The sequence below is a fragment of the Heterocephalus glaber genome, unplaced genomic scaffold (assembly GCF_053883595.1).
Source record: "Heterocephalus glaber isolate CG9 unplaced genomic scaffold, H.glaber_assembly_v1.0 deba00001531, whole genome shotgun sequence".
Taxonomy (NCBI): domain Eukaryota; kingdom Metazoa; phylum Chordata; class Mammalia; order Rodentia; family Bathyergidae; genus Heterocephalus; species Heterocephalus glaber.
Window position 1 is genome coordinate 7800853 of NW_028258329.1, and position 14007 is coordinate 7814859.

At 51.2% G+C, this 14007-nt stretch overlaps 1 protein-coding gene across 5 annotated transcripts in view; it reads left to right on the forward strand.

The window, feature by feature from the left end:
- Igf1r (insulin like growth factor 1 receptor) overlaps positions 1–11740 on the forward strand; it is a 289576-nt gene extending 277836 nt beyond the window's left edge. For all 5 annotated transcript variants that reach the window (XM_004852704.4, XM_087188301.1, XM_087188302.1 and 2 more), the window contains one exon: positions 7471–11740. In XM_004852704.4, the coding sequence (XP_004852761.1) occupies positions 7471–7852 (382 nt within the window). In that variant the 3' untranslated portion in view covers positions 7853–11740. The remainder of the gene's footprint in view (positions 1–7470) is intronic.
- Positions 11741–14007: the final 2267 nt, after the last annotated feature.

Here is a 14007-nt window from a genome sequence, read left to right on the forward strand (position 1 = left end):
GAAAAGAGTTTGTTGATCCTCAGGTGAGGAACCCAGTTTGTAGGACCCGTGCCTTTCTGCAGGCACCTTGATACCACCCCATATTCCTTAATCTTTCATTTCGGATTTGCAATTTGCATTGTGGTTTCTCAGGCCCAGCGTCTACGTGAACTATCTGACCAAAGCATTCCTTGCTCATCCTTTCCATGCAAGGTTTAAAAAACAAGAAGATAATAAGGCAACACGTACTACTCAAGTCAAATTCAAGCGCCTCTCCCCAGCCTTTACCAGGCTGAGGACTGCCACATCTGGTGGGGGGGGTTTGTTTGTTTTTTGCGGTACGGGGGATTGAACTCAGGACCTTACACTTGTGAGGCAGGCATGGCGCCGCTGAGCTAAATCCCTGGCCCCACCGAGTTTTATGGTAAGGATTCATGGTGTGAACCTCAGTTCCAGCATAAAGGCACCACATTGGCATCACCCTCCAGCCCAGTTTTCTTCTCTGTTAAGTCACAAACCATCTAAGTGTCACCCTACGAAGCAGTGTGGACCAGCTGACCTCTCTGGAGACATAGCTCCGGGCCCACCCAGCTTTGGACACTGATGACTTTATCTGCTTATCCCTCTTCTTGTGAAAGAATACCTTCAGAATTCCTGGGAGCTGTTGGCTCATGAGCGTTCGTGATTCTCCTTGGACCCACTCACTGCTTAGCATTCCTTAGAAAACCCCCCTGCATTAGTCATCTTCCCATCACTGTTAATAAACACCTGAAATAATCAGCTTATAAAGAGAAAAAGGGTATTTGGGCCCACGGTTGTAGAAGTTCCAGTCCGTGGTTACTTGGCTCCGTTGCTTTGGGACTATGGTGAGGAAGCGCATCACGGCAGAAATGCCACTCTCCTCATAGCTGGGAAGTGAAAGTAAGCAAGGAGAAGAGTCTGGGGCCCCACTTCCCCTTCAGTGGCACACCTCCCGTGACCTGAGAACCTCACCAAGCTGAGGGCCAGAGCTGTACCACGTGGGCCTTTAGGGGACAATCAGCATCCAGACTCCAGCACCCCCGTGAAGGGAGGACTTGCTCTGCTTCCTGTTGGTGATGGTCCTTTGTGGCTCACTGGAGGTCAGAACTGCTGAAGGGGGAGGCCCTTGTCCTTCCTGGCCCAAGACAGAGGAGGGGCTGAAGTTGATCTGGTTGGGTTGTTAGGTGTGGGACAGGACTTACTTTGGCATGTACTTTAAGGAACCAATCAGGAGTTTTCTAGAAATGCTTCTCAGGACAGGTTCCACTTCACTTGAGAAAGGATCCCAGAGGACTTGTGTTTTTGTCTATATGAGATGTCACACAGATCTGCCTGCCCACCGGTCCACCCTTCCTCGGTGGAGCACAGACCCGTGGAGCCCCACTGTGGTGTGGCGGTGGTGTACAGGTACTGGTCAGATACACACATCCAGGGGGTACTAGGGAGCGGGCCCCGCAGGTAGGAAGCCTTGCTCGGTTGGTCTCTCAGTGTCTGTGTCCCAAGATCCAGACACAGTCTCAGCAGGGGCCAGGCTGCCATCCCACCAGAACCTTCTTCAAGTAGCTGGCAGGAGTTAGCCCCTTGCAGATTGTGGACTGAGGACCCTGTGTTCTTGCTGCTGGTCAGCTGAGGACCATGTTCATCCCCTGGAAACCAGTGCCGCATGAGTCCTTCCTATATGCTGCTCCACCAGCCCTCAAAACACTGCAGCTTATTTCCTCAAGACCAAGAAACTCTAGTGCTTCTACTGTTTCATAGCCAATTAAATCAGATCCACTCAGGATAATGTCCTTTTTGAGCAGCTCAGTGACCTTAGTAGAAGCCTAATTAAAGGAGTGAAACATCCCATCATATTCACAAGTCCCACTTCTACTCAGGCAAGGTATCTATGTGGTACTCACACCAAGGACAGGAATTTGGGGGCCATCTTAGAATCCCACAGCCTTAGAAGCAGAAACCATTGCTGTATCAGCAAACCAAAGCCTTCTGATGGTAAAGCACTTTGACTGTTGCTCCCAAGACTGAATGTCATGTAGAGCTGGCAGGCCTTGTCTCCCGGGCTCTGGCTGTGCAGCTGAAAGGCACATGGAGTGAAGGAGACTGGACACAGCCCCCCTGTGGTGCAGGAGTGAATTCGCTGAGTGCTGTTTCATTAGCTGCTGCTTGGGAACATTGGTCCAACTGCAGCCTGTTCTAACCCATGGGCACTTAGCATAGATTACGAAAGCGGTTTGTAGGGAGGGTCCCAGAGAAAGCCACAGGAGGCATTATCTTTTCCTGGGCTAGTGGTGGTGGGGGGTGCACTCCTCTGAGTCAGGCAGGGGCTGGAAAAATGAGCAAGCAGCCTGGGTGCCTTGGGCCTCGTGGGTAAAGCTGCCAGTGATTGAGCCTCTGGGTCTTCTGCAACCCTCATCAAAGACACCTCCCAGTACAGCCTCTTTGGGACTCTGAGCCCAAAGTTGGAAGAGCCCCAAAAGGCCACTCAGAATATTTTATTGCCCAGCACAGAAACACCCTCTTCCCGACCTGTGCCCAAAACCTAAGAGTCAGAAATACTGATAAGCATTTATTTTGTCACAGGGTTTCTGTAGGAGGGGACCCTGGGAGCAGGGTAGTGGCTCTTAGACTCTGCCTCCAAGTCTCCCAGGAGGTTGCAGTCCAGCTGTCAGTGGGGCTGCAGTCATCTGAAAGCTTGCCTGGAGTAGCAGCAGATCCACTTCCAAGCCACCGATGTGTCTGTGCACCATGTGAGGCCTCGGTTTCCACGTGGGCCTCCTCATAACACTGCTAGAGAGTCCTCCTGACACGCAGCTGGCTTGCCTTCCAGCAGGGCTCAGCAGACTAAAAGGCCAGCTAGTAAATGTTTTTGACTCTGTCCGCCAAAGCTTGATTGCAGCTCCTCAGCTCTGCTGCAGTGGTATAGAAGCAGCCATCGAGATCACATGACCAAGGGGGTTGTGCTCCATAAAACTTTAATTTTGGATACTGAAATTTGAATTTCACATAATTCCATGTTGCCACTAAGTATTTTTATTTTGATTTTTTTTTTTTCCCTGACCATTTACAAATGTAAAAGCCATTCTCAGTTCCGAGGCCTTAGGAAGTCAGGCAGGCACCAAGCCAGATTGGACCCATGGGCCTGGAGACTGCCTGCCCTGCCCTGCCCTGCCACCTGTGATCCACAGCAGAGTAGACACCACAGCGGGCTCCACCAACTCCTCCAGGTTACACGGTACTGAAGGAGATGGCCTGGAGAAACTGGGGGCTCCAGAGGTCTGCTCCCACTGCCCGCACCTGCATTTACCCCTCACAGGTGACCGGATGCTCTGCACCTTGAACAGCACAGCCTCTGCACTGGCACCAGGCCATCTCTAACAAAACACCTCCTGCAGAGCCAGAATACAAGTAATGGAGTATGAGCACTCATGCCTACTGAATTTGCATAAAGGTGCATGGTGCCACATTGAATTTGAACGCTCAAATCAGTGGTGTGTAGCAAGCTTAGCAACAGTCCAAGAGGGCAGGTGTGGGTTTTGTTCATGTGGTTTGGGGCTGGTCACAGCAGAGGTATTGTTTTTGTATTTTCTCTGACTCAGGTAAACATTTGTGTCTGGGAAACTTGCGTGACTCTTGAAGTTGATCCACCTCCAGATGACTAGAGTTTGTTTTTTGTTTTTTGGTGGGGTTTTGGTACCGGGGATCAAACTCGGGTCCTTGCGCTTGCAGGGCAGGTGGCGGCACCTCTGAGCTAAATCCCCAGCCCTGGAGTTTTAATATTAATTTAATATGCCTGGGAAGCAGCCTACCTGCCATGGGAAAGGCAGAGGACTTCCTGTTCCCAGCACAGAGTGAGGAGGAAGTTTACACAGAAAGGTTGCTCTTGGGTGTGAAATGTTTAATTCGGAAGGCATTTGTGCTTTGCCATCCAGACCCCCCTTGGCAGGTTTGCCTCCCTTCTAAGAACAGAAGGAAGGGAGGCATGCTGGTTTCGTAGGGAGTATCAGGATGTTGTTCTTGTGAATTTACTGATGAGCTCAGGGGAGGAAAGAGTGTTCTCAGAGCGGGGTTCTTTTGTTGCATGAAGTGAGAGGATGAACTATGTTTATTCCAGAGGAGGAACTCTGTTTATCTGTAAGGCCTTGGAAGTTGCCTGGATCCTTGTGGGTCTCATGTAGGAGAGAAAGTGCTTCTTCCACTGTGTGGTTTGTGCGGGGGAGGCACTTGCTGGTGATGTGGTGGTCACTGAGGGACTTCTGCTCAGCCTCAGGAAGACCCTTCAGCGGTTTGGTCATGCCTAGGCTAACACCCATCCTTCATCATCTCAGAGTCTTCTGGATGTTGAGGAAAGATCACAGGCTGAGACCTCTGGGGTGTTCCAGTCTGTGAGCCCCCAGGCCAGGGTTCCAATTGAATTAACTTAGCAAGTCACGTATGATCAGGTACAGGCTGCGGTCCCCCACTGTATTCAAGTTTTAAATGGAAGACAAAGCCCATCCTCAACCCTCTCCTACCCTCAGACCTCAAGCCACAAATATCACTGAACCCTCTGGGTGCATGCCGGCTGCTGAAATCACAAAGATGAGTAACGAGTAGTCCTGGATTTCACGAAGGCCAGTGATGTGAAAGGCCCCAGCTCTAATGATGCAGGATATGGGGATTTGAGCTTAGCAGTAAAAACCCATTGTCTGGATAGCATTTCCATGGCCCCATGTCGGGTCTTCAGCATGTTGGAGTCAGGGAAGAGCTTTAGCCCAGATAGGCACTCAGAGGAATCTGGGCAGCTTTCAAACTTGGGTTTTCCTTTTGCTGATGAAGCCCCCTCATTGCTCAGACTCCTGGGCGGCATTTGCAGGAATCAAGGGCTTGAGTCCAGATAGGCAGGAATGGCTGCTCCTGCCCAGTGATCAGAGCAGGAGCTCTGCCTCAGCACTGGGCCCACAACTCCCTGCTGCAGGTCCTGGATTGGAAGTGGCTCCTAAGACAGTCCTGGCTGTTCGGGCTGCCCAGGGGCACAAACTCAGCCCTGCAGGACCTCTCAGGAACTCGGTCTCTGGTGAGAGTCATTGCCAGGCTGAGGCTGTGCCAGCATGAGGCAGCAGTGCTCAGTCCTGAGCTACCTAGAGCACATATCCCTGACCACCACACAGCCCGGGCCGGGTTTGCTCTGGGAAGCTGCTGCCGAGCAGGGCAGGAGCTCCCTGCGGCCCTGGGAGGGAAGTGTTCAGTCAAGCACAGCTCAGGACTCGCCAGGGCTGACCAGTGGTTTTTTAAAAAGTACTTTTTAAAAGAAGACTTTTATCAGCTCATAAATCCTTCTAGAGTCTCCTGGAGAGTTTTCTTGGGGAAGTAACGTAAACAAGGTCTTGATTCCCACAGAGTGGAAAAAGACTTCCTTTTATGGGCAGCACTGGAAGGGCTGTGGCTCTGGAATGATTTAAAAGCAGGGTGACATGGCTTGTTTGTGTTGATGTCACCACTTCACTGCCCTCCTGGTGGCACCTCCTCAGCCCCCGGCCACGGGGCACAGGGCCAGACACAGCTCATGTTCCTGGCCCAGCTGTGCTTCTATTCAGGGAGAAGTCCCTCAGCCTGAGCGGAAGTCACAGGCTGGCGATAGAGAGGTGCCCCTTGTATTTATTGCCCATTTTAATTAATGTTTTTGGACTTGGTCTTTGTTGGGGGAAAGGATGGGCATGTCAAGGCAAGCCTGTGTGCCTGCTGACATGCAGGCGTTGTCAGGAGCAGGGACAGCGCACTAGGCAACCTTCCTGTGAGTGTCCAGGGGCAGCCAGGACAGGGTTGTCTCCCGAGGGGACTGGGTCACCCATGCCCACTCCACCCTGTTTGTGACCTTGCACAGATAGTACAGTCTCCTGGTGCTTCTTTTGCTTTCCACGTGCGAGGGATGTAGGCTATATAATACGCAGCGCTGCGCCTCCTTCAGAGACTCAGGAGGACCCAAGCAAGCACCATACCAAGAACTCACTGCGCGACACCCTCATGCTCAGCACTGCCCCCGGCTGGACTCAGAAGGGAGAATAATTCATCTGTCTCCTTTTGCCCCGTTCTTTTTCTTCCAGATCAGGGGTTGGCCACCTTGTTTTGTAGCGAGCCAGACAATAAATATTGTGTGCTTGCAGACTAAACAACCTGGTTCTAACTATTCAGCTGGCAGTTGGATTCTAAAAGAAGCCACAGGCGACATGTAAATAAATGGGCTACCAGCAGCATCTGGCCCACCTGTAATTTCCTGACCCCTCTGGCCCATTCTTGCCCTCCCCCATGGTCACTACCCTCTGCCTGACCTGACCCAGCGTGACCCAAAGCCTTCTAAGGAAGCCGGCCAGGTGGGCAGGGAGCCTGCCTCTCTGTCCACAGCTTCCACACTGATGGGGTGTGGTTATGTTGGGGTCTCACAGGGCCAAATATAAGTAGGTCTCTTGGCCACGTGATCCGCCTGACAGAAGGCTAGGTGTCAAGGTGGGGTGCTTTGCGTTTCCCGGACACAGGGAGTTCCATTTGGCCATTTTTATTGGATAGCATCTCTTTAGCCAGCAGTTTTAAAACAAAACAAAAGGTATGCCATCCCAGTAAGAGCAGAGATTGGAAGGAAGGGCCTGGGTCACCTGCTCAGGTCAGAGAGACCCACTGGGCCACCCTCCTCAGCACCACAGTCTTGGTCAGCTCCGACCTTGCTCCTTCGCCTTCTTCTTTGCCCTCAAGGTCTCTGTTTCCCACATTTGTCAGAGGCCCAGCCCATGGCTGGGAAGGCTCCCTGTGGCCCGTGTGACTCAAAGGGCTTCTGGGTTTGGTGGCCTAGCTGTTGTGACTGAGGCTCAGCACACCTTCATGCTCTGTTCTCTGCCTGTGCCTTGCTTGTGGACAGGACTCTTGTCCAGGGAGCTCCTGGCGGGCTTGTTGGAATCTGGCTTAAGGTCTCCATCTTGACTCATTTGCTTCAGCACAGTCTGGATCCTGACCCCGCAGGCAGGGGCTGGATTGAGACACAAACCGGCGGGTGCACTCCTTGGGTCTGGCAGCCCCACCACCACCTAAGCTTCTGCCAGGGCGGGCCTGTCCCAGGTGGAAGCTTAGAAACAGCATCGATGGGGCTCAGGAAGAGATCACTGTCGGGGAGGCTGCCGTTGCCTCCCACCCTTGTTAGTGGGAGACAGAGGCGCCCTGCCTTCTCGTTCTGGAAAGGATGTTCAGTGTTCACGGGAGATGCTTCAGCCGGAAGCTGCTTGTTTATAAAAACACTTAGCACTGTCACTGTCGATGAGCCCCATTGTGGCGGGCTCTGTGTGAGCCGAGCTTGGTCCTTCTCAGGCAGTGAAGTTTGGGGTTTTGTATCACGGGAAGGACTGAGTTCTGGGCAAGGTGAGCTGACAAGTGGGAGGGAAGAGATAGAAAGCCAGAGCCTCCGAGCGGCACGAGAGCAAGTCTCCCTTCCGCCTGTCTCCCCCTCAGGTTTGAGCTGATGCGCATGTGCTGGCAGTACAACCCTAAGATGAGGCCTTCCTTCCTGGAGATCATCAGCAGCATCAAAGACGAGATGGAGCCTGGCTTCCGAGAGGTCTCCTTCTACTACAGCGAGGAGAACAAGCCGCCCGAGCCGGAGGAGCTGGACCTGGAGCCCGAGAACATGGAGAGTGTCCCCCTGGACCCCTCAGCCTCCTCGTCCTCCCTGCCGCTGCCCGACAGACACTCAGGACACAAGGCCGAGAATGGCCCGGGCCCCGGAGTGCTGGTCCTCCGCACCAGCTTCGATGAGAGACAGCCCTACGCGCACATGAACGGAGGGCGCACGAACGAGAGGGCCTTGCCGCTGCCCCAGTCTTCAACCTGCTGATCCTGGACCCCGCATCCCGTGCAAACAGTAATGTGTGTGCACGCTCAGCGGCGGGTGGGGGGAGAGAGTTTTAACAATCTGTCCACAAGCCTCCTGTACCTCAGTGGATCTTCAGAGCTGCGCTGCTGCCCCGGAGACTGCTTCTCTGCAGTCAACACCTTGGGATGTTCCTTTTCTCAATATGCAAGCAGCTTTCTGTTTCCCTGCCCAAGCCCTTAACTGACACGGGCCTCTGAGAACCTTAATGACAACACTTAATAGCAACAGAACACTTGAGAATTGAGTCTTCTCATGCTCTTTCCTCTCTCTGTCTCTTTCTCTCTGTCTCTCCTTTTTCCTTCTTTTTTCTGCTTCATAATGGAAAGGTGTTTGCTGCAACCTGGCTGGAAAGCCCTTTTTGTCAGATGGAGGAAACGGCTGTCTCTGGGGCCCCACATCAGCCCTGTACACACCTGCCTGGCACCATGGGTTGTTACCTCTCTCACACACATGCACACACACACACACACACACAGATGGAAGTTTTTTAAACTATATCCATAACCTTTTTAAGGCCACCTAAAATTTTAAAAGGGCCATGGTTTATCTACGGTAGTTACCCTTTTAACGCTGCCAAATTTTGCCAAAATCCTGAACTTTCTCCCTCATGAAGCCCACACTGATTTCCTTCTGCCCAGAGGCATGGGGTGAGCACAGTATCTGTAACTCCACATAAGAGGCGTATTGGTGAAACACTCCATCCAACTGTCCCAGGTATGCTTTCCAAGCCCCAGTGCAGCGGGGCTCCCTGCTTTCAATGACTAGGTTATTCTCTGGAGGAACTGGACAGAAGGAGACTTTCTCTCATGAAGATGGGAAAGGCTGGGGGCCTTCCCAACCCCCAGCTCTGCCCCCAAGGATTCTGGAGGAAACAGACCAAGTGAGCCTGAAAGCCTGGCCCTGGTGCCAGTCTCCCCGGGCCCTTCCTGACCCCCGAGGGACGCAGGGGGGAAGGGGTTTCCAGGGACTCAGCCCAGCCATTGACGCAGGTGTGCAAGGGAAGGGACTGAGACGCCACAGCAGTGAGCAGCAGCGCAGGCAATGGATTCAAGCATTCTAAGCTTCGTTGACATTTTCTCTGTTACTAGGACTTCTTCATGGTCTTTCAGTTCTATGTTAGACCATGAGACATTTGCATACACATCGTCTTTAATGTCACTTTTATAACTTTTTTACGGTTCAGATATTCATCTATACGTCTGTACAGAAAAAAAAAAGCTGCTATTTTTTTTGTTCTTTATCTTTGTGGATTTAATCTATGAAAACCTTCAGGTCTACCCTTCTTCCCTTTCTGCTCACTCCAAGAAACTTCTTATGCTTTGTACCAGAGTGTGTGATTTTTCTTCCTCTCCTCCCAGTAATTGATACTTCTAGAACCTAATTGCCATGAACTGTTGGATGCCTTTTTAGAAAACCCCCCGCTCCCCGGCGCCCAGCCCATTCTCTGTCTTCTAACCCTGTAGGCTCTGTGGGCACGAGGCAGGTGAGGGACAGGGGCAGACCCGGGGCTCGGGCCCAGGCCTGGCCCCCTGTGCCTCCCACGGCGCTGGACCCTGTCACAGCGCAAGACATGACGCAAACTCAGGTCGGAAATCGCGAGGCTGAGCATCTCACGTGGCCCTGCTCAGTGTGTGTGGTGCCCATCGTTGATGAGTCTCACCTGCTCTTTCCCTTCCCTTGCCTTTGGTTTGTGACACAGACGTTTTTTTTAATTCTTGGGTACAACAGCAGTTTTAACTGCAGACACGAGGCATTTGGATTACTATTTCTTTAATGGATATTTAATCCTTCCATCCCACGGAAAACAGCTGCTGAGTCTCAGGGTGCAGCAGAACGTGGCCAGCAGGCCCCTCTGCCACCCTGTGCCACACCCTCACCAGACCGACCTCCCTGTCTCTAGAACCAGAGCATCCCACAGGACCTGTCCACCCTGGCAGGGAGCGGGACCCCGGCGCCCCAGCCAGCCCAGGGGCCGAGAGCCCACCGCCAGGTCTGCTGCTTTGAGTGCCAGGGCGGGCGGCCCAGAGCGCTCTGCCTGCTCCCCAAGGACCAGAGCCCTGGCACCAGCTGCCGCTCCCTGGCTGGGAATCCCAGCCCTCGGGCCTGGGCTCCTGTTTTGTTTACTTTTTAGCGCTTCGCATGGGAGTGATGACAGCACAAAAGTTGCTTCTGGGATGGAAATGTTTAGATTCCTAGTAAGGACAAAGCTCAACGATGATGATTGCTAGTTGTGACTGGAGATTAAACACAAAAAAGAAAGTTCATAGTGCTTGCTTGCCTGTGAGTTCCAGGCTCCAGACCTCCAGACTTCCTCATGGCCTCTGTCCCACAATGTTTTCCCTTAAAAGAAAAGAAGAAAAAGAAAACAAGGTAATTAAGAAGGTATCGTATGTAGGAGTCTTTTAATTTATTTTGTGATACCAGTTTTAATCACTGTAGAAAAGCCCCCATTATGAATTTAAATACTGAGGAAAGGGTGCGTGGTTGTTGAGAGTGTGTGTGTGTGTGTGTGTGTGTGCGCGTGTGTAAAAGACAGGACAGTTTTTGGTTTTTTGGGTGTTTTTGTTTTTTCAAACATTGATCTACCTCACTCTTATTTTTTATATGTGTATATAGAAAAAAAAAGAATACATCTCACATTTCTCAGCACCTGACAGTAGGCCACTGATACTGGTAACCTCATCCACACCACAGGCCACACACCCAGGTGTGACATGCAGGAAGAGGCCAGGCTGTATTCCGGGGTCAAAGCGACACTAACCCCCTTCTCTGCTCGTTTCAGACAGCTTGCCTTTTCCTGGGATGTCTTGTACTGCTTTTTTCTTTCTCCTAACCTGGTTCCTTCAGAGGTTGTGAGGTATTAGGGTTTCCTTGTTCCCGGCCCTGGCCTAAGGAGGACACGAGAACATGCTCTGGGGGCCAGCCCCCTGGCTGTCTCTGGCCAAAGCAAAGCTGCTTTGAATGACCAACCCGTGTCACCAGGGAGGGAGCAGGTGTTCCCCAGGCTCTGAGGACAGGAAGGTGGCCACGAACTGCACTCTTGTGGGGTGCTGGGTGAGTCCCCAGGCTGCTCTGGTGGGGCTTGCACTGAGTCAGGGATGTGCCACTGCTGCCGCCACCTTTGCTCTACTTAAGGGCGCAGCCCCATCAGCAATCAGAGAGCTCAGTCCTCCCAACCTGCTCCAGCCAAGCTGATACAGAAAGGAGAAGCCCCTCCCCTCTGCCACCTGCTGTCTCGCTACACCTTCCTGCCCCTCCCTGGGGAAGCACCAGACCTCCTTGGGGCTGGATGGCCAGTGGTCAGCGCTGGCCGCCTCCATGGTGGTGCACCTCTGTCCACCCCGCCATCCTGCTGCTCACGGGTGGACGGTGCACTGTCCAAGCCCAGCACCTGCTCTCACAGGCCCTGGGGATGGTACCTGGGAAGCGCCAGGAGTGGTTTCCCCACACGTGACGGCCCCTCCCAGTTGCAGCACTTGATGATGCCCAAGAAGGAGCCTTTCCGCTTGCAGGAGCGCTGGCCTTCCCTCCCACGTCTCCAGGATCTTAAGGTCACTGAGAAACACTTAACTGTTGGATCAGGGTTTTCTTCTTCCACACTGTAGGTGACCCCTTGGAATAGTGGCCTTGCCTCTCTTTTGCACATACCTGCCAGTTCCCACAACTGGATTTCTACAGATAATTCAACTGGTTATAAGGGTTTTGTTTAAACTGTCCAAGTTGTTGGTGTCATTTTGTTCTTGTTTTATGTAGATGGTTTTTCTTTTAAGTAGAGAGGAAACACTAACAGTATAGTGCTCATCCTAACAAATGCTTCAGAAGCACTTCAATAAAGGAAAATTTTGTTTGTGTGCTGGTGCAGTCATTTTACTGGACCAACCCACCCACCTTAACTCTACCAAGGCATCATGTATCCACAGTTCTAGCCTCATTTTATGCTGATTTTCCCACCTCTTCTTGATTTTCTCTTTTGTATGCTCCAAATAATCTAATCAAGCTAGTTGTGGCATTTTCCAAGCAACCTCCTCCTGACAGCAGCAGCTCACACTGCTTGAAGTCACGTGAACCACTGAGGCACCTCGCTGAATTGTGAGCATTGAGACGTTCTCACACAGCCCTTCCCCAAGGGAGGCTGCAGGAGCTGATGTCTTCTGGAGCTAGTGCTGAATTTGAGCTGTGTGAGGCCTCCTCTAAGGGATGCCATGGCATTTGACACACAGTTGGAATGAGCTTCCTCGTTGGAAGATAGAAGACTGTGTTTGGGGCTGCCGCTGGCCCCTCCTTCCAGCCGGTTTCTTAGGCTCAGGACAACACTTCAATGGTGGGAAAAACGGCTTCATAAGATAGAAAAGTAGTTACTGTGAAACTACCAAACGGCAGAATGCTTGCTTGGTGTGACATGGTGTGTTCTGGTTGGGATAATGAACTGACAAGCCATATATGATGCCAAATTCTAGGCCAGTCTGATCCACCGAAGCCGCCTTCTCAGCAGCCCACCTCTGTGGCCATGGCCGTTCCTAATACAGGCGGCTGAAGTGGCAGTGTCACACTGAGCTCAGGTGGGTGAGAAGAAAGCTAGGATGTTCATCCCAGGTCCTCAGCTGTCACTGTTGGGCCCTCCCAGGATTGGCCAGACAATGTTGAAGGCAACTCCTTTCCCAAACAGACACCTTCCGGTTGGCAGCAACACTCCATGGTAGGCCTTGGCCCATTCCAACAGTCCCAGTAGTGCATTTAAGGTTAGGGGTTTGTTCCTTTGTTAATGTTGCTTTTGTGTTTGTCAGCTGTCTTTTCATTTCCTGGGCTAAGCGGCATTGGGAGACATGGACCCGAGATCCGCTCTTTAAGAACCAGTGAGAAAAGTCAAAACTTTCTTCCTCCACTCTGAACTAGTCGGTGGTACAAATGAGAACTTCAAGAGAGGATGTTGTTTAGATTGAGCCTCTGTTGCCAGAGATGCTGAAGATACAGACCACGGGGCTTTATTTTTGGCCTCGCAACTTGGATGACTAGTGCGTCATTTAGAGGAAGGAGCACTCCTTGATGGTGGCACGGCCAGGCAGAAGGAAACCATTGTTCACAGGGGTCAGGACACGGAGAGAAATAACAGGCAGAAAGGTACAGGGCTTGGAAGAAGCGGGGGCCGTGGATTGAACTTGATGGTTTCCAAAGGAATCCACCCACATCAAGGGTCCACAGTCATCCATGGGCATTTGGTTTCAACAGTTAAACCTAACATCCTGCTCTGCAAACTTATCACAGAATTAAGTCACAGTGTATAAGAATATGAACTGCATCGCACTCGCCAGTTGTCAGTTCTGGGGCATGACTTTAGGGCTTTGTTTTATTTTGCTTCTATAAGAACATAATAATCACTCATTTGTATGTCCACGTTTCTGTGTCTGCATCTTTCCGGTAAGCATTTTTTAAAAATTAGTCACTCATTAGCATTTCCAATAGGGCTCTTAAGTCCAGTAGATTACGGGTAGTCAGTTGACGAAGATCTGGTTTACAAGAACTAATTAAATGTTTCATTGCATTTTTGTAAGAACATAGAATAATTTTATAAAATATTTGTAGTTGATAATTGCCGAAAATAATTTAAAGACACTTTTTTTTCTCTGTGTGCAAATGTGTTTGTGATCCTTTTTTTTTTTTTTTAGGACACCTGTTTACTAGCTAGCTTTACAATATGCCAAAAAAAATTTTTTTAAAGATTCTTTTCCAAACCCGAACCATGGTTCACCCTCTTTCTCCCCATGCTTTGTGCCCTTGTTTATAACAAAGGAATGATGATTTCAAAAGTACTTCTGTATCTTCGGTATCTTGGTCTTCTGGAACCCTCTGGTCGGTTAGGGGATCGTCTTCTGGTCATTTCCCCTTGCAGTGTAGCAACTTTAAGGGATGGAGAGAACCTCACTGGCTGTGGAAACGGCACAGGTCTTCTGCCCTGTGATGTACCACACTGCTCAGCATCTGGCCTGGCTGGCTTGGATATTGTCATAGTCCTGCAGTGCCACAGTGGTGGAAGGACTTCTCACCACAGCGAATGGTTTTCACAATGACCACACACACACAAAAGCAGAGAGCACCCAGGCCATCTGCATCTATGCCTC